Raw genomic sequence first — 27,988 nt, forward strand, 5'->3', positions numbered from 1 at the left:
CACATGCTGCCCTCAGTCACAGGCCAGAGGGCTCTCACAGTCACAGGAGCAGGGGATCCACTCTCAGCACTATGAGCCTCGAGGAGGGTCGTGGCTTTCGTGAAGCCGGCTGCCCACTGGACAGAGGTCAGTCTGTGTTCTACCTTGGAAAATTTGAGTCAGACAGCTTGATAGGATGAAGGGAGGGAGGAGAACAATGTGCCCTTGCATCACAGATCTAAGTGGGCACCCGAACCCTACCAACCCTAAAGCCAGAATCAAAGTCAGTAGGGACCATGGATTTATCTCTTCAATAAAATCCCCCAGTCACACACAGGCTACGGCAGCCTCTATTCACCTTATTAAGATGGTACTTCCTGCTGTTTGCTGGGCACTTTGGTGGGGGGAAGGGTGGAAAACAGGTTAGGTGGGCATCCCTTCCCCTACTTATGCTTCACATTCAAAGTCAGGGGAGACGAGAGTCTCTCCCTCAGGCAATATCAACAATGACATGGGCTGCCATAGGTTCCTCTTACCTTGCTCCAAGAAGATGGCAGTTTTACCACAAAGGGCTATGGGAGTTGCCAGTGGTGTCCTACATGTTGCTGTGTGATTGTACTGTCTCCACAGTCTTTCCCTGTGCTTTTGGTATCTTCCCATGGTCAAAATCAACATGTATTTTCCCTATTCAGCTATCTTGGAACTTCTCCAAAATTTCTCTATTTTTTTTTTACCTTTTTAAAAATTCACTTATTTATTTGAAAGGCAGAGTTACAGAGATGAAGAGGCAGAGACAAAGAGAAAATTTTCCATCCACTGGTTTACTCCCCAAATGGCCACTACTACCAGATCTACACCAATCCGAAGCCAGGAGCTTCCTCTGGGTCTCCCACATGGGTGCAGGGGCCCAAGCACTTGGGCCATCCTCCACTGCCTTCCTGGGCCATAGCAGAGAGCTGACTGGAAGAGGAGCAACCAGGACTAGAACCCAATGTCCATATGGGATGCCGGCGCTGCAGGCGGAGGATTAACCAAGTGAGCCATGGCGCTGGCCTGTGTGCTGCTATTTCTAGCCCAGTGTCCTACTGTGTTCCCACTCTTGCCTTACTGAGTTCTAGAGCTCTCACTCAACTTGAAATGCAGCTATTCACCTTTGCTTGGGTTTTCTTTGTCTGGGAGTAGGTGAATGCTGGCCATCTCTATGTGACCATCCTTGAAAAAAAGCCCAGCCTTTCATTTTTGACCAATCTGCGCCTTTGGGCCAAAATGAGTTACTTGTAGACAGAATATAGTTGAATTCTTTATTTTTATTGATTGTTCAATCTCTTTTAGTTGAAAGTGTAATCGATTTATATTAAAGTAATTCATGGTAAAGCACCTATTTCTGCCATTTGCTTTATATTTTTAGAAATCTATCATTTGTCTCAATTCCTCCATTATGTTTTTGCATTTTTTAGAGTATGATTCTGATTCATTTCTAATATTTTGCTGCATTTTTAGTTATTTTATAATTGGGTGACCTGGGGCTTACAACTAACCTCCTAAACTTTAATAGTATATTTATAATGACACAATAGCTTTCATAAAAACATTGTGGCCCTAAACAGCTCCAACCCTCCCATTTATGTTGGAGCTGTCACAAATTGTGCCTTTACCTGTTGTATGCTTGTTTACATAGAATCATAATGAACGCTTTATGCATTCGTCTTCAATCATATGTGGAAATGAAATGAAGCCACAAACCAGAAATACAGTAGCACAGTATTTTGAATTATAGATAATTTCCTGTCTTCTGTTCTTCATTTTTTCCTGTGGTTCTGAGTTTCATTTCAGTGTCCTTCATTTCTACCTGAAGGACTCACTTTAGCTTTTTCTATAAGGCTGGTCTCCTAGTAATAAGCACTTTAACATTTGTTTATCTTGCCATGTCTTGATTTCTCTTTTATTTTTGAAAGATGGTTAAGCCAGATATAGAGCTATTGGTTGATGTTGTTTTCCTTCCATGGTTTCTGTTAAGAAATGAACTCTCACTGTCATTGGGACTTCTTGGTAAAACTTCCCTTTCTCTGGCTGCATTCAAGAGTGTTAGTTTTTGCTTTATTAATGTTTGATTAAAATACGTCTTGGTATATATCTCGTATTTTTCTCCTTATTGAAATATTTTGAGCTCCTTATATGTGAATTAAATTTGACATTTTTGAAAACATCTTTATGTCTCTCTCCTTCTTATTCTCTTTCTGGAACTCCCAATAGTATATTTTGATATAATTGATGCTGACTCATTAGTCTCAATATCTCTTTTCTCTGCAATCTCTGTTCTTTAGCCTTTGTTAATATCATGCATTGACAGATATTTCTGAAATCCTAGGAAGAAAAAAACTCTTCTAATATTTTCATTTACTTAGTGTTGGTGCATTCCTTCAGTGCTTAACCAGGCAGGCCCTTTACAACCCTACGAAGCTTTCAATTTGGGCTTATCCTCAGCATAGTGATCAGTTAAAGTTGAACGTTTAGGGTTTTCAAAAGTTTTTCTGAGTACAAATCCTGCTTTTGGAATGAATGAAGCTATCTAAATTCCTCTACACAGGGAATTGTTAAAGTCCTACTTACCTACAAAATCTCTCTCTCTTGTCAGGCTTCCCTCCCAGGTTTGCAGCATGTCCACAGTTTTCTTCAAAGTATCTTCCTGCAGGACATAGTGTGTCATTTGCCTTTCAATGTTTTCAAGGAATATGTTCCCATAGCCATTTTATGTCCCTCAGAATCAGCCCTTAGGGCATTCAGATCTGTCTAAAAAGCCCATGAGAGCATTTCAGGCATGGAAAGCCAGGACATAGTAGCAAAAACTGTTCTGCATGAAAGATCTCTGTGAGACACTAGTGGAAAGAAGGGGCCATCAAAAAAGGATGTACTTTTCTCTGAAGGGAGGAGAGAACTTCTAGTTTGCATAGGAACCTAAGTACCTATGGAGTTTGTGGACTCAAAAGACTTCCATAGCTTTGGCAGCTCATGTCAAGAGCCTAGCATGGTCACTGACATCAAAAATAAGAGTGTTAATTGTTAAATCAACAATAGGAGTCACTGTGCACTTGCTCCCCATGTAAGACCTCTGTCCTTAATGTGTTGCACTATGAGAATTAACGGTAAAGTCAGTCTTCAAACAGTACTTTATACTTTGTGTGTCTGTGTGGGTGTAAACTGTTGAAATATTTACCTAGTATAGAGTTTTTTGTATATAAAGATAATTGAAAATGAATCTTGATGAAGAATGGGAAAGGAGAGGGAGTAGGAAGTGGGATGGGAGTTGGGGTGGTAGGCGGGTATGGGAGGAAGAACAGCTATAATCCAAAAGCATCACCTATGAAAGTTATATTTATTAAATAAAAGCTTTCTAAAAAAGACAGCTGTTGAGTAGGGAATAGAATGGAACAAGGGCAAACCAAAAATTTCACAATACTACCCAATTCTATGTAGGTCTTTGACCCATATTTTAATTGGGTTGTCATTTTCTTACCATTAAGTCTACTTTGTATATTTTGGATAGCATTGCTTTATTAAATGTGTCCTTTGCAAATATTAGTGTATGGCTTGTATTCTTATTTTATTCACAGTCTTTCACAAAGTATAAGTTTTCTCATTTAATGAGGTTCAATTTCATCAACTCTTTCTTTCACAGACCATGTCTTTGTTATTTGTATCAAAAAATCATTGACATACCCAAAGACATATGGATTTTCTCCCATATTATGTTCTAAGAGTTTTATGAATTTTTATTTATTTCTGTATTTTCTTTGACAGGCATAGAAAGGAACAGGAAGAGGAAGAGTAGGATGCAAAAAGGGAAGGGAGAGTGGGAAGAGAGTGGCACAGGAAGAGAGGGAAAAGAAGATGGATCTAGTACCTGCTGATTCAATCCCCAAATTGTTGCAACAGTAAGAGCTGGCCCTAAGCCAGGAGCTAGGAACTGCAAACTCAATCCAGCTCTCCCACAGGGGTGGCAGAGACCCAGATACTTGAGTCATCACCTACATTACCTACTTCCACCTCCATTAGCATGAAGATGGATTTGGAAGCAGAACTAGGCCTTTAACCCAAGCATTCTAGTGTAGAAAGTAGACATTTGAAACAGTGCCTTAACCTCTATACCAATACCCACACTCCTTCTAGGAATTTTAGATTTATGTTTTATATTTAAGTCTATGTTCCATTTTGAGTTAATTTTCTTTTAATGATGTAAACACTTATGTCTAGACTCTTTTTAAGGTGAAAGCGAAGGTGATGTGTACCTATTCCAGGGTCATTTAATGAAAAAATTAGGGGCCAGCGCTGTGACTTAGTGGATGAGGTGCTGGTTTGAGTTGTAGCTGTTCCACATCTGATCTAGCTTTCTGCTGTGGTCTCAGAAAGCAGTGAAGGGTGGCCCAAGTCCTTGGGCCCCTGTGCCCGAGGATGCTCCTGGCTCCTGGCTCCTGTCTTCAGATCAGCACAGCTCTGGCCATTGAGGCCGTCCAGGGAGTGAACTGGCTGATGGAAGATCTCTCTCTCTCTTTCTCTCTCTGCCTCTGCCTCTCTCTAACTCTGCCTTTCAAATAAATAAATAAGTGAGTCTTTAAAAAAGTCAGAGTCAAGAAAAAAATTGCATCTGTGAAGAATATATCCAGAGCTCTTTCTTTTACTTGTCATTATTCCTGAAGTACTGAAGTATAGCAACAACTTACATAGACTATACATTGTATTAGATACATATGTAGTAAGTAGAATTCACCAAGGTTATATGGAAATACTATGCAGTTCTATGCAAGATAATTGAGATCTATGGATTTAGATCCTGCAAGGCCTCCTAGAATCAGTCCCTCATGGATACCAGAGGACAGCTCTATGTATTTATCCTTTCTGTGGTTCATCATGTCTTCTCACTTACCTGGCATTCCACTACTAACATATTCTTTCTCCTCAACAATACCATAGTGCAGTTCCTTCAATATTCCTTTTCTTGTGACAAATTATTTAATTATTTATTATAATGTGCCTGTTCCATCAGAATTCTTTAAGGGTATGTCACTATGTATGGAATTCTTATAATACAGAATGCTTCATCAAACATTTCTTTCAATGTATCAAATATTCCACTTTCCTGTCTTCCACCTTTCATTAGAATAGCTAAGATGTCAGCTTTCTTTCTGTGGCAGGCTTTTGAAGGTAAACTATATTTTTCCAAACTCTTTGTTGGTCTAATTTTGTTTCATTTTTAAAGATTTATTTATTTGAAAGGCAGAGTAACAGAGAGAGACAAAAGTGGTGTCGGGAAAGAAAGAGCTCTTTCATCTACTGGTTTCCTTCCCAAATAGCTGCAAGAGACAGGACTATGCCAGGCTGAGGCCAGGCATCATTGACTCCCTCCTGGTCTCCCACGTGAGTGGCAGGGGCCCAAGTATTTGGGTCATCTTCTGCTGCCTTCACAGGTACATTAGCAGAAAGCTTCCTCACTAGAATAAAATTTGGGACCCTAACTAGTACTCCAATATAGGATGTTAGCATGGAAAGCAGAGGCTTAATCCACTGCACCACAATCCAGCCCATTTTGTTTCTTTTACTGCAGTTTCACTCTGAGGTGCCTAAGTGTGAATTTCTATTGTTTTTCCTGCTTCCTGTTTTTCTAAGACCTTAATTTTGTTGGAAAATTTTCTGTATTGTTTCAAATTATTTACCTCTTCTATCAGGTATGTCACAATGACTAGTAAATTTTTTTGAGGAACTAAGGATTTGTTGTCTAATTTGATTTAAATGTTTAAGATGTTTTTAGTTGGAAAGGTGTATCCAAATTTTAGCAACATTGAGGAAGTACAAGACAAAAGCTTGTGTGATGGTTTCTTTGTCTATCTGTGGTATTATAGCAGAATATCTAAAACTGAGTAATTTATGATGAACATAAATGTATTGCCTCAGCTTTCTAGAAGTTGAGAAGCCCAAGATCAAGGCACCAGCACCTGAAAGGACTTTCATAGTCATCATATGACAGAAAGAGAAAGGGCAAGGAGGCAAAAGGGAGTCAAACTCACCCTTTTATAATGGTATTAATCCTGCAGGTGAGGTCATAGCCCCCATGGCCCAATAATCTCTCAAAAGCCCTACCTATTAATACTATTACAATGGCAATCAAACACCAACATAAGTTATGGAGGAGACAAACATTCAAACCATAGCATTCCAGCCCAGGTCTCTCAAAACTCATATATTTCTCAGATGCAAAACACATTCATTCCACTCCAGTAGCCCTAAAAGTGTTAACTCATTTCAGGATCAATTCAAAACCCCAAAGTCCACAGTACCATCTAAATGAGATAGAAAAGAAACTCAAAACAATATTTATCCTGAGACAAATTCCTATTCACCTATGCCCAAAAAATCAAGTTATCTATTTTCAAAATGCAATACCAAAACAGGTATCTGATATAAATTTCCATTCCAAAAAGGAGAAACAGGAAAGTAGAAAGCAGTAACAGGTCTTGAGTAAGTTAAAAAAAAAAAAAAAAAAAAAGGACATATGGGGATAAAACTAAATCCTGAGGTTAGAGATTAATCTGCTTTGACTCCATGTCCCAGCTGCTGAGCATATTAGAGTAGATCAGCTAGACCTTGGAAAGCCCTGCCCGTATGGCTTTCTTGACCTCAGCCAATATACCAGCTGTCAGGAGTTGGAGTCTCATGCCTACAGCTCCCCTAGGTTGGCCTAACTTGCTGGTGACTCTACAGCTCTCAGCTCTTGCAGTATTCATTCTCCTGTTAAACTACTAGGTCCAGTGACAATGCTCTTTAGCAAATCTGCCCCTATGGCAAGTCTCTGCAACATCTTCTGAACTGTAAGTGGAAGCATCTATACCTCAACAGCTCATGCACTTGCCTTGTCTATAGAATCAGCACCATGTAGATATCACTAAGTTTGATGGCTTATACCTTGCAGAGGCGTGATTAGAGCCTCATCTGTGGCCACATAAGAAATATCTAGGTAAGTCAAGGAGAGCTACACCAGAATACAAGGAACTGACACTTGGGTATCACAGGGCAGCAAGTGCTGAGGTGCCAGAACACCCTGGGCACTTCCCTAAAACCCTTTCTGCTCACAGAGCCCTAGCATTCCTGGTCTGTTGTGGGATGGCAGCAAGGAAGTTCTCTGAAATGCCTTTCATATCATTCTCTTTACCTTTATGAAACCCAATGCCCTCTATCTGGAAGAATTTCTTTATTAAATGGTCCCTTGGCCATCCCTTTGTTTGCTCTCATGAATACACTTCTTTAGTGTTTACATGGTCAGAATGAGAATTCTCCAAATCTTTACTGTATTATTTTGGAATTGCAAATTCTGTCCTCAAATCATTTCTGTCTTCTCATGTTTTGCTCTAAGCTTTGTGGCTTAGAGACTTCCGCTATATAGGTAGGTTCATTGTCCTTAAATTCTGCCTTCCAAAAATCCCTCAGGCATGGGCACCATTTAGTCAATTTCAGTGAAACTTTATATCAAGAATGGCCTTTTGTGGCTGGTGCTGTGGCATAGCAGGTAAAGCCATAGCCTGCGGTGCTGGAATCCCATATGAGCACCAGTCAAGAACCACTGCTCCACTTCCAATCCAGCTCTCTGCTGTGGCCTGGAAAAGCAGTGAATATGGCCCAAGAGCTTGGGCCCATGAACCCACATGGGAGACTCGGAGGAAGCTCCTGACTCCTGGCTTAGGATCAAATCAGCACAGCTCTGGTTATTGTGACCATTTAGGGAATGAACTAGCAGATTCTCTCTCTCTCTCTCTCTCTCTCTCTCTCTCTCCTTCTGCCTCTCTGTAACCCTGCCTTTCAAATATATAAATAAATCTTTAAAAAATGGCCTTTTATCCAATTTTCAAATCCTTGTTCCACATTTCCAAGACTTCGTCATCAGTATTGCTGTTACTGTTCATACTTCTACATGCAAACCACAAACACATAGAATCTCTGAAGAGTTTTAGAATCTCCCTATTGTTCCTTTTTTCTATTGAGCCCTCACTAAAATTGTCCTTAACAGTTCATTCCTGGCAATATAATGCTTCTCTAGCATGTTGCTCCAAGTATTCATACTCTAGTCATTGTTTAGTTAAAAGGCTTCTTCCAAAATGTTACGTATTTGTTATAACAACACTCAACTTCTGTGTAATCAACTTCCATCTCTTAGTACAATTTCTTTTACTGTAACAGAATACTTGACACTGAGTAATTTATACTGAACAGAAAATTGTTGGATCACAGTTCTGGGGCCTGGAAATCCAGTATATTGAAGTCAGAATCTGAAAAAAAAAAAACTTATTGCTGAATCACCACATTCAGAAGGTACAAGGTCAAAGAGGCCAAAGGGGGTGGGGTTAAACTTACTCTTTTACCATGGCATCAATGACATTCATTAGGATAGATCCCTCATGGCCTAATTACTGCTCAAGGAACCACCTCTTATTAATATTACAATGGCAGTTAAATTTCAACAGGAATTTTGATGGGGACAAATATCAAACTATAGCAGATGGAATGATTATTATAGAAATCCAATGAAGATATGATGAAGTCAAAATCTAAGGGGAAGCTGAGAGTGGATGAATAAGAAATGAGTTTGAAGAGACTGAAGAGAGTAAATTGAAAAGATATGGTAAACCAAGTTCATGTTAGGAGGAAGAATGGTAAGTAGATTGCCCTTTGATCTGAAAGTATTGTTGTACCATTCAGTTATCAGGAATTAAAAGGGGTAGGTAAACCCAAATATCATAATCAGTTGAAATATGTGAGATCTAATTTCATCTATATTGAAAGTCACTTCCTGAAGACAGGTGGAGGAGCAAACCTAACACTGATGAAGTATTACGAACTACAGAGCATTTGTATCTACATAAAAGAGATGGATGATATCAGTATGTAGATAGTTATTCACATAATGGAAAGACAATGGGGAAAAAGGGAAAAAAAGATGTGAAAAGCATAAATCAGGTTAGAAGTGCACTTAAGAGAACAATAGAAAGTGACTGGAGTGGTTTTTTGATGTGCTGTTAAAATGCCCACATCTCATATTGGAGGGTCTGTATTTGAGTCCTGGTCTACTTCAGAATAAAGTTTATGGTATTATGTACCTTGGAAGGCAGTGGGAGATGACACAATTACTTGGGTAATGTTACCCACATAGGAAACCCAGATTAAGTTTCAGGCTTCTGGCCTCAGCCTATTATAGCTCCAGCTATTGCAGGCATTTGGGGAGTGAACCAGCAAATATATATATATATATATATATATATATATATATACACACACATATATACACATATATATATACATACAGATAAAAATATATAGATATATATCTCTGTATATATCTATATATTTTTATCTTTCTGCCTCTCTACTTTTAAAATAAAAATATAAAGGAACAATAATTTAAAAGAAAAAAGGTGGCACTCTGGCCTCAGAATCAGCCCTGAAGGCACTCGGATCTGGCTGAAAAGCCCATGAGAGTATTTCAGGCATGGAAAGCCAAGACACTCTGGCAAAAAGATCTCTGTGAGTGAGATCCCAGTGGAAAGAACAGGTCTTCAAAGAGGGAGGTGCCTTTCTCTGAAGGGAGGAGAGAACCTCCACTTTGACTATGACCGTGTCCAAACAAGATAAGAGTCGGAGAACTCAGGGGGCTTCCATAGCCTTGGAAACTCATAACTGGTGCATAGGGAGATTACTGATGCCATAAACAGGAGTGTCAATTTGTGAAGTCAACGGCAGGAGTCACTGTGCACTTACTCCTCATGTAGGATCTCTGTCCTTAACGTGCTGTACACTGAGGCTTAATGCGATAACGAGTACTCAAACAGTATATTTCACTTTGTGTTTCTATGGGGGTGCAAACGATTGAAATCTTTACTTAATGTACACTAAACTGATCTTCTGTAAAAAAAAAAAAAAATTATCAATTCCCAACTTGACTCTCACTGGGATTAAACATGACAATAGGTCTGATCTGATTTCATCATCACTTAAAAAAAATCATCTATTATTTTTCACTTAATGTTTCTGTGTGGGAGCAAACTGTTGAAATACTTACTTAAGGTATGCTAGGCTGATCTTCTGTATATTAAGATAATCGAAAATGAATCTTGACGTGAATGGAGGGGGAGAGGGAGTGGGAAGGGGGGGGTTGTGGGTGGGAGGGATGGTATGGGGGGGGAAGCCATTGTAACACATGAGTCGTACTTTGGAAATTTATATTCATTAAATAAAAGATAAAAAAAAAAAGATACAAGGGGCATACCCAAAAAAAATAAAAAATAAAAAAAATAAAAATAAAAGAAAAAAGGTGGCAAAGAGGAAGGAATGGGACCAGTCAACAGATGTTTCATAGACACATTCTTCATTTACTTTATTAAATTTTTTCATCCATGAAACAGAAAAACCATGTGTTTGAATTTATTTTTTCTCAAACAACCTGTTGATTTTTTTTAACTTTTATTTAATGAATATAAATTTCCAAAGTACAGAATATGGATTACAATGGCTTCCCCCCCATAACGTCCCTCCCACCCACAACCCTCCCCTTTCCTACTCCCTCTCCCCTTCCATTCACATCAAGATTCATTTTTGTTTCTCTTTATATACAGAAGATCAGTTTAGCATACATTAAGTAAAGATTTCAACAGTTTGCTCCCACACAGAAACATAAAGTGAAAAATACTGTTTGAGTACTAGTTATAGCATTAAATCTCAATGTACAGCACACTAAGGACAAAGATCCTACATGAGGAGTAAGTGCACAGTGACTCCTGTTGTTGACTTAACAAATTGACACTCTTGTTTATGGCATCAGTAATCACCGGAGGCTCTTGTCATGAGCTGCCAAGGCTATGGAAGCCCCTTGAGTTCACTGACTCTGATAATTTTTAGACAAGGCCATGGTCAAAGTGGAAGTTCTTTCCTCCCTTCAGAGAAAGGTACCTCCTTCTTTGATGACCCATTCTTTCCACTGGGATCTCACTCACAGAGATCTTTCATTTAGGTTTTTTTTTTTTTTTTCCAGAGTGTCTTGGCTTTCCATGCCTGAAATACTCTCATGGGCTTTTCAACCGGATCTGCATGCCTTAAGGGCTGATTCTGAGGCCAGAGTGCTGTTTAGGACATCTGCCATTCTATGGGTCTGCTGTGTATCTCACTTCCCATGTTGGATCATTCTCTCCCTTTTTGATTCTATCAGCTAGTATTTGCAGACACTATTCTTGTTTATGTGATCCCTTTGGTTCTTAGTCCTTTCATTATGATCAATTGTGAACAGAAATTGATCACTGGGACTAGTGAGATGGCATTGGTACATGCCACCTTGATGGGATTGAATTGGAATCCCCTGGTATGTTTCTAACTCTACCATTTGAGGTAAGTCAGCTTGAGCATGTCCCGAATTGCACATCTCTTCCCTCTCTTATTTCCACTCTTATATTTAACAGTGATCACTTTTCAGTTAAGTTTCAGCACTTAAGAGAATTGTGTATTGATTACAGTATTCAACCAAAAGTATTAAGTAGAATAAACAAAAAAAATACTAAGAGGGATAACATATCAAGTTGCTCATCAACAGTCAGGGTAGGGGCTGATCAAGTCACCATTTCTCATAGAACCTGTTGATTTAATGAGTACAAATTTCATAAGTACAACTTTAGGAATACAGTGATTCTTCACATCATACCTGCCTTCCCATCCCCACTCCCATCACATTGCCTCTTCCCTCTCCCATTCCCTGTCCCATTCTCCATTAAGAAAAAAATACTGTTCCTCAACAGTCAAGAAAAGGGCTGTTCAAGCTATTGCTTCTCAAAGTCACAATTTCAATTCTACCGATATCCTTTTAAGTGCTCTTTAAGTTAACACAAATCAGGGAGAACATGTGGTATTTTTCCCTTTCGAACTGGCTTATTTCACTAAGTACGATGTTGTCTAGATTCATCCATTTTGTTGCAAATGACCAGATTTCATTTCTTACCACGTGTGTAGTATTCCATAGAGTACATATCCCATAATTTCTTTATCCAGTCTTCTGTTGATGGGCATTTAGGTGGATTCCATGTCTTAGCTATTGTAAATTGAGCTGCAATAAACAAGGAGGTGCAGATAACTAACTCTTATTTGCTGATTTCATTTCCCTTGAGTATGTTCCCAGGAGTAGGATGGCTGGGTCATATGGTAGGTCTATATTCAGATTTCTGAGGTATCTCCAAACTGATTTCCATAGTGGTTTTACCAGTTTACATTCCCACCAACAGTGGATTAGTGTACCTTTGTCCCCATATCCTTGCCAGCATTAGTTGTTTGTTGATTTCTGTATGAAAACCATTCTAACGGGAGTGAGGTGAAACCTTATTGGGGTTTTGATTTGCATTTCCCTGACAGCTAGTGATCCTGAACATTTTTTCATGTGTCTGTTGGTGACTTGGATTTCCTCTTTTGAAAAATATCTGTTTAACTCTGGCAAAAAAAAAACCTGAATGAAAGATCTCTGTGAGTGAGATCCCATGGAAAAGAACAGGTCATCAAAGAAGGAGGTACCTTTCTCTGAAGGGAGGAGAGAACTTCCACTTTGACTATGACCTTGTCTAAATATGATCAGAGTCGGTGAACTCAAAAGGCTTCCACAACCTTGGCAACTCATGAAAAGAGCCGAGGGTGATTACTGATGCCATAAACAAGAGTGTCAATTTGTTAAGTCAACAACAGGAGTCACTGTGCACTTACTCCTCATGTAGGATCTCTGTCCTTAGTGTGCTGTACATTGAGATTTAATGCTGTAACTAGTACTCAAACAGTATTTTTCACTTTGTGTTTCTATGTGGGTACAAACTGTTGAAATCTTTACTTAATATATGCTAAACTTATCTTCTGTATATAAAGATAATTGAAAATGAATCTTGATGTGAATGAAAGGGGGGAGGGAGAGGGAAAGAGGAGGGTTGTGGGTGGGAGGGAAGATATGGGGGGGGGAACCATTGTAATCCATAAGCTGCACTTTGGAAATTTACATTCATTAAATAAAAGTTAAAAAAAACATATTAAAAAAAGAAAAATATCTGTTTAAGTCCTTAGCCCATTTCTTAACTGAGTTGTTTGTTTTACTGTTGAAGGGTTTTGTGATCTTTTATATATTCTGGTTATTAATGCTTTATCAGTTGAGTAGTTTGCAAATAATTTCTCCCATTCTGTCAGTTGCCTCTTCACTTTCATGACTGTTTCTTTTGCAGTACAGAAGCTTCTCAATTTGATATAATCCCATCTGTTGATTTGGCTTTGGTTGCCTGTGCTTCTGGAGTCTTTTCTAAGAACTCTTTACCTGTGTCAATGTCTTACAGAGTTTCTCAAATGTTCTCTAGTAATTTGATGGCATCAGGTCATAGATTTAGGTCTTTAATCCATTTTGAATGGATTTTTGTATAAAGTGTAAGATAAGGATCCTGCTTCATACTACTGCATATGGAAATCCAGTTTTCCAACCACTATCTGTTGAAGAAACTGTCCTTGCTCCAGGGATTGGTTTTAGCTCCTTTGTCAGATATAAGTTGGTTGTAGATGCCAATTATAAGTGGATGTAGATTGATTGCTGTCATTTCTATTCTTTTCCATTGGTCTATCCATCTATTTTTGTCTCAATACCAGGCTGTTTTGATTATAACTACACTGTAGTATCTCTTGAAATCCGATATTATGATGCCTCTAGCTTTGTTTTTGTTTTATAAGATTGCTTTAGCTATTCGAGATCTATGTTTCCATACAAATTTCAGCATCATTTTTTCTAGATCTGGGAAGAATGTCTTTGGTATTTTTATTGCTCTCACATTGAATCTGTAGATTGCTTTATGAGGAATGCACATTTTGATGATGCTGATTCTTCCAATCCATGAACATGAAAGATTTTTCCATTTTTTGGTATCTTCTAATTTTTTTCTTGAATGTTTGTAATTCTCATTGTAGAGATCTTTGACATCCTTGGTTAAACTTATTCCCAGATATGTGATTTTTCAGCTATTGTTAATAGGGTTGATCTTAGAAGTTCTTTTTCAGCTGTGGCATTGTCTGTGTATACATAGGGTATTGATTTTGTGTATTGATTTTATATTCTGCTAATATACCAAACTCTTCTATCCGTTCCAATAGTCTCTTTTTTTAAAGATTTATTTATTTATTTGAAAGTTAGAGTTACACAGAGGAGAAGGAGAGGCAGAAAGAGAGGTCTTCCATCTGCTGGTTCACTCCCAATTGGCCATAACAGCCAGAGCTGAGCCCATCCAAAGCCAGAAGCCAGGAGCTTCTTCTAGGTCTCCCACATGGGTGCAGGGGCCCAACGACTGTTTTCCCAGGCCACAGCAGAGAGCCTGATGGAAAGTACAGCAACCAGGATTCAAACTGGTGTTCATATGGGATGCCGGCACTGCAAGCAGTGGCTTTACCCACTACGCTGCAGCACTAGCCCTCTGATAGTCTTTTGGTGGAGTCTTTTGCATCCCCCATATATACATATATAGAATCATGTCATCTGCAAATAGGGATAGTTTGACTTCCTCCTTCCCCATTTGTATACCTTTGATTTTTTTTGTCTAATGCTTCTGGATAATACTTCCAGGAATATATTGAGTAGCAGTGATGAGAATGGGCATCCTTGTCTGGTTCTGGATCTCACTGGGAATGCTTCCAACTTTTCCCCATTCAATAGAACACGGCCATGGGTTTGTTATAAATTGCCTTGATTGTGTTAAGGAAAGTTCCTTCTATACCCAGTTTGTTTAGAATTTTCATCAATTTTTATCAATTGTTTTATCTGCATCTATTGAGATAATCATATGGTTTTTGTTTTTCAGTTTATTAATGTGATGTATCACATTGATTGATTTGCGAATGTTGAACCATCCTTGCATACCTGGGATAAATCCCACTTGGTCCAGGTGAATGATCTTTCAGATGTGGTGTTGGATTTGATTGGCCAGAATTTTGTTGAGGATGTTTGAATCTATGTTCATCAGAGAAATTGGCATGTTGTTTTCTTTCTCAGTTACATCTTTTTCAGATTTAGGAATTAAGGTGATGCTGACTTAATAGAAAGAATTTGGGAGGATTCCCTCCCTTTCAATTGCTTTGAATAACTCGATAAGAAGTGGAGTTAGTTCTGCTTTTAATGTTTGGTATAATTTAACAGTAAAGCCATCTGGTCTTGGGCCTTTCTTTGTTGGGAGGGTCTTTATTACTGATTCAATTTCCATCCTGGCCATGGGTGTGTTTGGGTTTTCTAAGTCCTCATGGCTCAATTTATGTAAGTTACATGTTCAGGAACCTATACATATCTTCTAGGTTTCCCAGTTTGTTGGCATACAACTCTTTGTAGTAATTTCTGATGACTCTTTTTATTTCTGTGGTGTCTGTTGTTACATTTCCTTTTTCATCTCCGATTTTATTGATTTGGGTCTCCTCTTTCCTTTTTTTTTTTTTTTTTTTTTTGGTTAGTTGGGGCAATGGTGCATCAATTTTGTTTCTTTTTTCAAAAAGCTAGCTCTTCATTTTGCTAATCTTTTGTATTTTTCTGTTTTAATTTTGTTGATTTCTTCTTTAATTTTAATTATTTTTCTCCTACTAGTTTTGGGTCTGGTTTGCTGCAGTTTTTCTAGATCCTTGAGATGCTCATTTGTTTGGTGCCTTTCCAGTTTCTTGATGTAGGCACCTATTGCTATAAACTTTCCTTTCAACACTGCTTTTGCTGTATCCCATACGTTTTGATATGTTGTGTTGTTATCTTCATTTGCTTCCAGGAAGTTTTTGATTTCTCTTTTGATTCTTTCTATGACCCACTGTTCACTCAGGAGCATGTTGTTCAGTCTCCATGTGTTTGCATATGCTCTAGAGATTCCTGAGTTGCTGGTTTCCAGCTTTATTCCATTATTTTCTGAGAAGATACATGGTATGATTTTGATTTTTTCAATTCACTGAGAAATGTTTTATGGCCTAGCATGTGGTCAATCCTATAGAATGTTCCATGCACAGGTGAGAAGAATGTGATTCTGTAACTGTAGGATGAAAAGTTCTGTAAATATCTGTTAGGTCCATTTGTTCAATAGTGTTAATTAACTCTGCTGTTTACTTGCTGATTTTATGTCTGGTTGGTCTGTCCATTGTTGAAAGTGGGATATTGAAAACCTCCATTATTGTTGTATTTGAGTCTTCATGTCCCTTTAGATACCTTAACATTTCTTTTAAATAACCAAGTGCCCTGTAATTATGTGCATATACCTTTTTAATAATCACTTCTTCCTGTTGGATTGATCTCTTAATCATTACATAGTGTACTTCTCTATCTCTTTTTAACAGTTTTTGTGTTAAAGCCTATTTTGTCTGATATTAGGAAGGCTACACCAGCTCCTTTTTGGTTTCTGTTATCACGGAATATCTTTTTCCATCCTTTCACTTTCAGTCTGTATGTATTTTTGTTGGAAAGATGTGTTTCTTCTAGGCAGAAAATAAGTGGCTTTTGTTTTTCAATCCATTCATCCAGTCTTTGTCTTTTAACTGGAGCATTGAGACCATTTACATTCAAAGTAACTATTGATAAGTAACAACTTTGCCCTGTCATTGTTCAATAAATACTTCTATTTTTTACTTTGGATTTCCTCTGTGCTTTTACTAGGAGATTTTCTTCCTTCATCTTCTTTTGTAGTGATGACCTTTTTGGTTCTGTGTTTCTGCATGCAGCACATCCTTAAGTATCTTTTGTAATGTATCTTTTTTCAATTTCTGTTTACTATGGAAGTTCTTTATTTCATCTTCATTCATAAATGAGTGCTTTTCAGGGTACAGTATTCTGGATTGATAGTTTTATTCTCTTAACACTTGGAATATATCTCACCATTCTCTCCTAGCCTGTAGGGTTTCTGTTAAGAAGTCCACTGTGCACTCTGGTCTCAGAATCAGACCTTAAGGCATTCAAATCAGGCTAAAAAGCCCATGAGAGTTTCTCAGACATGGAAAGCCAAGAAACTGTGGCCAAAAACAATGACTTAAATGAAAGATCTCTGTGAATGAGATCTCAGCAGAAAGAATGGGCCATCAATGAAGGAGGTACCTTTCTCTAAAGGGAGGAGAGAACTTCCAATTTGATTATGGCTTTGTCCAAATAAGGTTGGGGTTTGTGAACTCAAGAGGCTTCCATAGCCTTGGCAGCTCATGACAAGGGCCTAGGGTGATTACTGACATCATAAATAAGAGTGTAATTGTTTAATCAACAACAGGAGTCACTGTGCACTTACTCCCCATGTAGGATCTCTGTCCGTAATGTGTTGCACTGTGTGAATTAATGCTAAAACTATACTTCAAACAGTACTTTATACTTTGTGTGTCTGTGTGGGTGGGTGCAATCTGTTGAAATCTTTACTTAGTATATACTAAGTTGATCTTCTGTATATGAATATAATTAAGAACTAATCTTGATGAAGAATGGGATGTTAGAGAGAGTAGGAGATGGGATAGTTTGCCAGTGGGAGGGTGGATATGAGGGGAAAACCCACTATAATCCAAAAGTTGTACTTTCAAAATTTATATTTATTAAATAAAAGTTAAAAAAGAAGCCTGCTGTGAGTCTAACTGGAGATGCTCTGAAAGTAATCTGGCATTTCTCTCATGCACATTTTAGAATCTTTTTTTTATGTTTTACTGTGGAGAGTTTGACTACAATGTATCTTGGTGAAGATCTTTTCTGGTCATGTCTATTAGGAGTTCTATGTGCTTCCTGTACTTGGATGCCCCTTTCTTTATACAAATTGGGGAAATTTTCTGTTATTATTTCACTAAAAAGGTCTTCTAATTCTTTCTCTTTCCTTGCCTTCAGGAATGACTAGAACCCAAATATTAGGTCTTTTGATAGTATCTCGTAGATTCCCAACAGTGTTTTTTTAGTTTTTTAATTTCTTCTTCTTGTGTTTGATCTGACTATATAATTTCCTGTACTTTGTCTTCTAAATCTGATATTCTTTCTTCTGCTTCATCGATTCTGTAATTAAGGCTCTCCATTGTATTTTTTATTTGTTCTTTTAAATCTTCATTCCCAAGATTTTCATTTTGATGTCTAAGATCTCAATTATGTAGGATAAATTTTCTTTCATGTCCTATATGGATTTCATTAGTTTGTGTATTTGCTTCCAATCACTTCTAAGTAATCTTATGATCATTTTTTGAATTCTATTTCTGGCATTTCTTCAATCTCATCATATTCAGAATCTAGTATTGAGTTGTTGTGTTCTTTTGGGGGTGTCTTGTTGTCTTCCATGTTCTTGTTTCTTGGACTTGTGCATTTGTTTTTTTATATTTGTAGGGATGCTTGTTTGTTTCTTCTTTGATTTTTCACTGTGGCAGCTTTTATATTTTTTGACTGTGTCTGATTGGATCAGTGGATTGTCTGCTTTCAGGGAATAACTAGATGCATGTAGTAAGAGTGGCCAGGGAGCTCTCTTCAGTGCTCCAGTGTGAAAGGCATTCTGAGGTGACTCACTCAGGTTTGGTAAACCTTTTTTTTATCATAGGGGATCTTTTTTCTTGTTTGTTGATGTAGACTCAGCTGAGCCCCTCTCCCTGAAGGAGACAAGGGCCTGGGCACCAGCATCATATATTATTTGTCTTCTCTGCCACAAGGACCACACAAAGGATCTGTGCAGTCCTCAGTATAAACTCAGATCCCCCAGCAATGTCTCGCACCAGGTAGCCAGGAAGCCCTGATCATGTGGAGCTTCCCACACTGACCACCCAATGTTCCAGTCACAACCTGAGTCTTCCTATGGAGCCTGTGTTTTCACAGCCCCAACATAAAAGCCTCCCACAGTTACAAGCACACAGCATCCTGTCTATTCTCCCTAACCAGACTCAGGAGTCTCCACTTGGCTGGTTGCTGGGTGCAGACACAAGGTGGTGTAGCTGTTACATATGTCCGATATGGAGCCTACTCTCTGTCAGCTTGTTAAAGGATGCCTTTGCAGGATGATCAGGGAGAGAGAAAATGTGTCCTCCCCCTTTATTTTTTCTCTTCAAGTTTGGTGGGTACACTATCCCACACAGGGCTCCAAGCTAGATTCCATCTAGGCTTTTCCTGCAGCTTTTTTGCCTGTGGCTTAGGCTGCTGAAGTCTGGTCTCACCTTGTTCTCCAACACTGGTGGGGTCCTAAGTTGTGCACATCACAGCCCTCCACCTAAGTCCACTGTGTTCCTTTGTAGAGTTTCCTCCTCTATTTTCTCCCTAACTCTTCCCTGAGACTACATTTTTTCAAAAAATTTTAAACTATCTTCTCCTAGACTCGAGCAGTAATCTCCCTCCCTACTCTGCCATCTTCAGTATAGCTTTTTAAATCTCCCACATTCTTCTTTTAAAAGTAAACAACAGACTTTCAATTTCATATTTTCCAACTTACTAGTTCAATACTCTCTGTAGAATTAATTCTGTGCAATAAAAAGTGCCAATATCTGGCTAAATTACAAATCACTCTGGCAACTTAAAAATCATTCCATGTTAACACAGAGAATAATTCTTTGCACTTACAAAAAGGTTAACAATATATATATGGAACACTTAAAAGTGGGATGACAAAGTCCTGTAGACTTTTGAAACTAATATACACACTTTATTGGAGATGTGACTGACACAACCCAAGGTCAGGAAAGAGTCAAGTTAACCTTGTTTCTTGTTCACATAGTCATGGACACAGGAGGATGCAACCCCGATGGACCTCCATGGCGAGATAAAAAGAGGCAAGATCTCCAAGAGATGCTGAGAGAAGCTGGACTGGCTATTGAGTACTGGTTGCCAAAGCTGCAGGAACACTTAGGTGTGACCTGTGCCCAGGCCTTGCAACACCTTGATGAAGAGGACCTCCAGAAGCTGAAATCCCAGGTACAACATCCATGGGAGAAAAGGGCCCTGGAGAAACTGCTGGAACTGTCACAGTCTGGTCTTTCAGAGTCAAAGCAGTCTCCTGTGGAGCTGATAAACCAAAAGCAGATGCAGGCACAACAGGCCCTGCAGGGACTGAGAGACTTGCTGTCAGAAGGTAGGCAGAGACAGGAAGAGGCAGTGAGGAGAAGGGAAGCAGAGCTGAGGCAAGCAATGGAGATCCCTGAGGAGTACTGGCCACCACCTGAAAAGCCCCTTCAGGAAGTCATGGAAAACTTGCAGAGACAACTGAAGGTCACAGAAGGGACACTGTCCCACAGGCAAAACCTCCCAGATAGAGATCTGGTGAAACGGGCATCTGGAGGGCTGGCCCTGCAGGGAATTTTCAAAACCAGCCACCAAAGGGACCTGCTGGAGAAGAGGGAGGAACTACTCAGTTTGCCTGAGGAATTCTCACTCCTTGGCCCTGAGCAGAGCACACGGATGGAAACAAAAGAATTCACCTCTTCTCAAGCAGAGTCCATGTTCACTCAGAGTATAGAGAAGCTGGGCTTTAGTTTAACTACCTCAATCAAGGGTGGAGGCTGGGGATTCAGTCTAGAAACTGATATACATCACAGTACAAGTTCAGAATCCAAAGAAACCCAACAGTCACAATCTGAGCACACTTATTTCTGTTCAACCAAGTTCAGCTACATCCCTCTCGCTTCTTGCTACTTTTCCCTGGATCATCTCCAGTTATCCAAGGCAGCTCTACATGAGTTGAAATGCATTGAAGACCTGCAGGGTGAGAACCCAGGCCCAGACAGACCTTCCAAGCTGAGGCACAAAATTGAAAACTTTTTCCACAGGTTTGGCTCTCATGCTAACCAAGGTCCTCTGCACCTGGGAGGAATCTTCTGGTGGAAGGCCATTTCAGAAGGGTTCCAGAAGCAGCAACTGGCAGATGTGAAACAGCTATCAGCACAGGCTCTGGATACTTACATGAGGGGAAGCTACAGTGGCTCTATAGTGAATATTGCTGCAGGTGGGGATGTGTCAGGCTCTCATTCAAAAACAGACACTCACAGAAAAATTTTCCAAAACCTCAAAACCAAAGTGCAATTGTCTGTAGCCCAGACAGGTGGCCCACCAGAAGCAGATGGTCTTTTCCAGTGGAAAGCTGGCCTTGTTGCCAGCAATCAAACCTGGTGTGTCATTGATCGGGGACTTCAACTAGTACCAATTTGGGAAATGATCCTCATTAGACATAGAAGTGATTTTAAGGATGCTCTTCATGTGGCTAACTGCCTGAAAAACACCTACACTGCTATGTTGAGCCTCAATGCCAAGAGGCAGGGTAAAGAGGAATTACTGAGTGCTGGAAAGGAGGCTAGGGATTTTCTAGAGGATGTGAAGTCCTGGGAGGTATCTGATCCTGAAGAGCAACTCAAAAAATTAGTAAATGCCATGCAAATGTCAAGTGAAAAATCAAATGGTTATGACACATGGATTAATATATATCTCACAGATGTGCATCTACAAAATTTTATAGTAAATATTATCAACTTTTGCAAGAAATCTTCTATTTATAATACAAATTTCATTAAATCTCAATTACGCAGTCTTCTAGATCCTCACATCTACAAAGTTACAAACTTTCCTCAAGTTCACTCCATCATACATTGGATCTTCAAGTCAGAGACAGATCCAGAGCAAATCTGTATCTCCCAATTTTCTGAATTGATTAACATATTTAGAGAAAACTACAACAAACTCCTGGAAATGAAAGTGAAATCTGAGTCCCCAGAAAACATGGAAGAAGCTCAAAAAAAAGCAACTTATGAAATCACCTCGGCTCTCAGCTGCTTCTTAAACTACCTCCAAGAAGCAAGACAGAGAGATACACAGCTCTTGATAATCTCCATTGCCACTGGTGCAGGATATCATGTGCTGAGCAATACTTTTCAGTATTTACTGGGATGTGATGAGTTAAAGTTCCTCCTGAATGAAATGCAAACAGCTCAAAGTAAATACCAAGAGCTCAAACAGATCTGCAACTTCAGGGCCCATGCATTCCTGGTGCTCACCAGTCTGACAGCCACAGCTGGAGTCACAGCTATTTCTCCAGAAGAAAAAAAACAATGCCTGGCATTAGTGAAACAATACCTAGGACAATCATTGTCTGAAGAGGTGGCACATGTCCTCACCAAAGTTGAAGCAGATCATGACTGGGAACGCCTAGAAGAAAACCTGAGATTGCTCATTGATGGGGATTATGAAGCCACAAAGCCAACTTTGCAAATGGATGACATGAGAAAACAATTGGAAAACATCTTTTGTGAGAAGAAACCACCTCATGAACCATATGATAATGACAATAATCAATGGGAAATAATGGAAAACAGACCCTTCCTAGACTTACTCCAACAGCTAGGCCTAGACCATTACTATCCAAAAAGGATGAGCAAAGCTAACTTTCATCAGATCTACAACACTTCTGTGTACAACACCCAGCCCAGCTCTGAACAGGACCTTCCTTTTTATTTCCTGCAGAAGCTGCTGATGCTGGATTATGGCCTGAGATATTTGGGCTTCATGAATGATGCAGACACAGATCACCAGGTTGACTCAGGATCTTCCAATCAAGAAAATGAGGATGTAGATCCATATAAAGAATTGTTTGAAGGCACTCCTAGACCCACTAAGACTTCAAGTACTGAAATAAGGCCCAACATTCACCCAATGGATATTCAGATGGCAATTTTTCACTGTGCAGATGATTTTGCCAGGCAATATATTTTAACCAAGCTTTCCATTTGTCAATTTGCCCTCCCCCTTCTGGTGCCAAATCCGTGCACTTCTCAAATTGAATTCTCCCTCTGGTCTCTCAGGCAAATCAGGAGAAGTTGGCAGCAAGTCAGCAAATCACCAGATAGGAAGAAGAACAATTACAAGAATCAGCAGATGTGTTGTGTCTCTACCTCCATTGTGTCCTTCATTAGAGTTGGAAATGGCTTATCTGCTTCCAAATCTCAGATCATGAACTGCATTCTAAGTAAACATAAACATGATGTGTTTTTTCACCGCCACTGCACAGGAAGTACAAAAGACTGTCTCTTGATGGGGGGTGTGGTGGAAATCTGCTGGTTCTGTCCTGGGGTGGGGAATGAGAACAGATTTGACAACTGTGTGACCTTCACCAATCTTCATGGAGATGCAAAGGAACACCCGCAGCAGCTCAGCTTCCTGCAGGAAATCTCTTCTCTCATTGTGGTCCTCATGTCTGTTTCTGATGACAATGAAGAAAATCGGAAGATTGTCCGTTATCTATACAAGTCATCAAGGCCCTTGATCTTCTTGCTTGATGACAAAGAAAAAACCATGGCCAAAAACCCTGGTCAAAAAGTGAGTATTGGCATCAGGAACAGAAATGAGGCAGAATTGACAGAGGAGATCACAACTGCTATCCGACGTTTGTTACAACCCGTTACCACTGCTCTCAGCTTAGAGGACTGTTCCCAAATTGCTCGCAAGCAAGGATTCCTTATTGACGAAGACCAGAGAGACTGCAAGGAAGCCAAACAAAAGGCACAGACGACACTGGAACACCTGTCAGCAATGAAGTTACCTCAGATTAAGGAAAACGTACTGCCCCTTCAAGGACATCTGTGGCAACTTTGGTGTAAGAAGGACAAAGAACTCTACCATCTGAGAGAGAAGGGGAATCGGAGCATTGAACAACACAAGAGTGACATTGAAACCGAGAAACAACAAATAAGGCAAGATCAATTGAAGAGGGCATTTCCCCTCAATGCTTTCATGCAATCTGTCCTTGACATTCTCCAAGAACATACAGGAACTCAGACCAAACTCTTCTTCTTACAGTGGCTGAATATGTTTTTGGAAACTTTGACTGCAGGACACTTAGAAAAACTGTGTGAGAGACAAAGATCACTGTGGTTTCAGCCACAAACAGAAAAAAAGATGTCCAACAGTAACTCTCCAAGTGACTTGCAAAATGCAATAGAAGTCATTTCCAAAGAGATTAGTAATTGTACGCTGGGAATTGATCAAATACTCAGAGAGGTTGGCCAGATCTATGAAGCTCTGGAAGAAGTTTCTAACACAAGGGATACTCTCTTTCTCCACCTTCCACAAATTGCTGCAGATCTGATGATAAATGGTGTTCCCATTGAGCTGATGGATGGGGATGCTTCCTATGTGCCTCTAAAGTGGGTGACAGCTGTTTTTGACAAGCTTGCTGAGAAACTTGGAGACAAAAGGCTGTTTGTTCTCTCTATCCTTGGCCTGCAGAGCTCAGGGAAGTCCACTCTGCTGAATGCACTTTTTGGGCTGCAGTTCACAGTCAGTGCAGGCAGGTGTACACGGGGAGCCTACATGCAGCTCCTGAAGGTGGAGGAGAAAATCACAGGGGAACTTGGCTTTGACTTTGTGCTTGTGGTGGACACTGAAGGCCTCCGGGCACCAGAGTTCAGCAATAAATCCCAGATCCGAGACAATGAGCTGGCAACCTTTGTCATTGGACTAGGAAACTTGACTCTGATCAATATTTTTGGAGAGAATCCGTCAGAGATGCAGGATATCCTACAAATAGTTGTCCAAGCCTTTCTGAGGATGAAACAGGTGAAAATCTCACCAAGTTGCCTGTTTGTCCATCAGAATGTGGAGGAAGTTACAGCTGAAGATCAAATGATGGAGGGACGAAGGCGAATGCAGCAGAGACTAGATGAAATGGCAAAATTAGCAGCAGAACAAGAACAGTGCTCAGACATAAACCGCTTCAGTGATGTCATTAAGTTTGATGTCAACACTCACGTGTACTATTTTGCTCACCTCTGGGATGGCGATCCCCCCATGGCTCCTCCTAATCCTCGCTACAGCCACAATGTCCAGGAACTAAAAAGCACAATTCTTACGACTGCCAAAGAGGAATCCGAGGGAAACATCATGAAGATATCAGATGTAAAATTCCGTATTCAAGATTTGTGGAGAGCTCTGGTGAGTGAGAACTTTATTTTCAGTTTTAGAAACACCAGGGAGGTCATGGCTATGAGCAAACTGGAAACTATGTATAACCACTGGACCTGGCAACTGAGGAGTCATGTGCTGAACTTGCAGAACCAACTCAGAAAACAGATCGAGAATGGAAAAATCCAGACACTCACAACTAACATAATACAGGCTCCAGTTATAGAAAAATATGAAGACATCAAGCAAGAATTTGAAAAGTTTTTTTGTGAAGATCCAGAGCGTGAAATACTGATTCAATGGAAAGTAAATTTTGAACATAAGCTCACTATGCTTAAAGAGACACTTATTTCAGAGAGCCAAAGCAAAGCTAATGAACTTATCAGTTTAAAAGAGCGTCAAGAAAGGCTGAATAAGAAAATGATAAATTATGAAAGAGAACTATTGGAAAAGAGCAGGAAATTGGCTTTAGATATAAAGGATAAAGAGTTAAGTGAGAGAGAGTTACAGGAGAAATTTAATCAACTATGGGTAAAATGGGTCTATGATGTGCCCTCCAGCAACAATCAAGTCAAAGAACCTACCATTGATTGGGACTTTGAAAGTATACTTTTAGATCATTTTTCAAAAGAGACCAATTTGGTGCAAGCACTGATGAAAAATCCTAGAAAGAAGTTTGAAATCAATTATGATGAACATGTCAAAATGAGTAAGAGATACTACTTTTTCACAAAGCATTTAGAGGCCCATGATAGAGAGTCAATAAAAATGACTCACACACTTATCATTAAAAAATTTAATGCAATTATTAAGAAATATTGGAGGGAACATAGTGATTATGATCCAAGTTATTTCCATGAAATACTGAAGCTAGTAGATGATGAAGTGAAAAAGGGAACTACAGAGGAAAGATACACATTTACAAGCAAATATATCATTGAATTAACTTTGTGCTTATTCAAAAGAGCATCAGAGGAATTTAAGGAAATACACAAGGCATTTAAGAGAGCCAATGATCCTGTGTACTATCTAGAATGTAGGAAAGATAATTTCTTCATGAGTTTTAAAATCTCCTGCCAAGGAGCAACTTCCATCACAACATTTGTTGATTTTCTGTGGAACAAGCTAACTCCAAGTGTTGGCAGCTCCACACTGGAAAATATGAGCCTTAAAATTGCTGGAGACATGAGAAATAATTGCCCTGAATTCAATGGAAACAGAGCTAACTTAGAGAAACACATTCTCATCTCTCTGGCAGAGGAAGAAAACTTTGAAAAGTACTGGCAATACCTTCATGATCCAGAATCATTTTTTAGGAGTTACATTGAAACTGAAATCATAAAATACTGTTCAGGAATAGGGAGAAAAAAAATAAAGACTCTTTTAAAAATAAGTTTAGAAGACATCAAGAATGCCCTCCTTTGTTCCATTCACGAATCCACAGCAGAAGCTAAAGACAAAAACAGCACCACATCTGAGTGGCTGGATCTGTTCTGTGGTCTCCTGGAGAGCAAACTGATGTTTCCACGAAGTGACTTGATAAGCATTGAACACCAGGAGATTAAAGACATGGAATTTCTCAAGGAAGCCATGAGTGCAGCTTTGGATCCTGCAATGAAGAAAATAGAAGAAGAATTTTTGAGGATGCCTGGAGAAGGACTGGTTCCTCCAATTGAGGAAATACTCTCTGAACACCTCTGTGGCTGCTGGAAACAATGTCCCTGCTGTGGAGCAATCTGTACAAACACAATTCCTACTCATGAGGGAGACCACAGTGTTCCCTTCCACCGTCCTCAGGCACTCAAGGAAGTTACATGGGATGAAACAGACAACTTTGTCATTGATTGCTGTACTAGTTTGGTGTCAAGTGATTGCTTATTAGTTCTCGGTGATGGCCGGAAAATCCCATACAAGACCTATAGAGAAGCAGGAGGGGAATATGCCACATGGAACATCACTCCAGATTCATCCACACAGCCCTATTGGAAATGGTTTGTCTCTCACTTCAGATCAAATCTAGAAGAAAAATATGGGAAAAAATTTACAAGTAAAGGTAAAATCCCTGATGCCTGGGCCAAAATCACAAAGCAGGCTGTGCTTGATGATTTGAAAAAAATGTGGCACTTAGTGGCCACAAAATAGCCTCAGGTCAGGGGGCTGCTGGGCCTGTAAAGCCTCTACCTGCAGTGCTGGCATCCCATTTGGGCGTCGATTCAAGTCTTGGCTGCTCCACTTCTGATCCAGGTCTCTTCTATGGCCTAGGAAAGCAGTACAAGATCGCCAATGTGCTTGGGCCCCTGCACTCATGTGGGAGACCTGGAAGAAGCTCCTGGCTTCAGATCGGTGCAGCTCAGCTATTGTGACCATCTGCAGAGTGAACCAGAGGATGGAAGATCTCTCTCTCTCTCTCTCTCTGCATCTGTTATGCTGCTTTTCAAATAAATAAATAAAGCTTTTTAAAAAGAGCCTCAGGTCTTAACAAAAGAATCACAGTACCTGAACAACCCTAACACACTTCCTCCTCACAGTGAGAACCTCCATACTGCCCTTTAAAAAACAAAACATACAAACACAAGACCATTATCTGTTCACGAGTTGAAGACTTCATGTGAAAGAGCATTTCTCTCTTGGGGCCTGCGCTGTGTCACAGCAGGTTAATGCCCTGGCCTGAAGGACAGGCATCCCATATGGGCGCAGGTTCTAGTCCCGGCTGCTCCTCTTCCGATCCAGCTCTCTGCTATGGCCTGAGAAAGCAGTAGAAAATGGCCCAAGTCCTTGAGCCCCTTCACCCACGTGGGGAAACCAGAAGAAGCTGCTGTCTCCTGGCTTCGGATTGGCACAGCTCTGGTCGTTGCGGCCAGTTGGAGAGTGAACCATTGGATAGAAGAAGTCTCTCTCTCTCTCTATCTCTGCCTTTCCTCTGTCTGTGTAACTCAGACTTTCAAATAAATCTTTAAAAAAAAAGAACATTTCTCTCTGTGTTAATTCCTTTGGGTTTATAACATTTTATGAATATATGATAAAAATCAACTGAAACAAATTTAACACTTATTCATATATTTTTTAAACTATTAACCGCAACAAATATTTTAT

At 39.6% G+C, this 27,988-nt stretch overlaps 1 protein-coding gene across 2 annotated transcripts; it reads left to right on the forward strand.

The window, feature by feature from the left end:
* On the forward strand, positions 1–27,862 carry LOC100338625 (interferon-induced very large GTPase 1). Of its 2 annotated transcripts, none has more exons than XM_051823354.2 (2): positions 1–126; positions 19,728–27,862. In XM_051823354.2, exons 1-2 carry the CDS (start codon positions 72–74, stop codon positions 27,035–27,037), a joined length of 7,365 nt encoding a protein of 2,454 aa, XP_051679314.1. In that variant the 5' UTR covers positions 1–71; the 3' UTR covers positions 27,038–27,862. The 2 variants fall into 2 exon arrangements, with proteins under 2 accessions (XP_051679314.1, XP_017200469.1); XM_017344980.3 differs by lacking the exon at positions 1–126 and adding an exon at positions 789–1,014.
* Positions 27,863–27,988: the final 126 nt, after the last annotated feature.

The sequence above is a fragment of the Oryctolagus cuniculus genome, chromosome 1 (assembly GCF_964237555.1).
Source record: "Oryctolagus cuniculus chromosome 1, mOryCun1.1, whole genome shotgun sequence".
Taxonomy (NCBI): domain Eukaryota; kingdom Metazoa; phylum Chordata; class Mammalia; order Lagomorpha; family Leporidae; genus Oryctolagus; species Oryctolagus cuniculus.

Bases quoted from the DNA above. Each gene is read 5' to 3' on its own strand.
- LOC100338625 (XM_051823354.2), top strand. From the start codon at position 72: ATGAGCCTCGAGGAGGGTCGTGGCTTTCGTGAAGCCGGCTGCCCACTG. The intron at 127-19,727 runs GTCAGTCTGTGT...TTGTTCACATAG, and splicing joins CGGCTGCCCACTGGACAGAG to TCATGGACACAGGAGGATGC.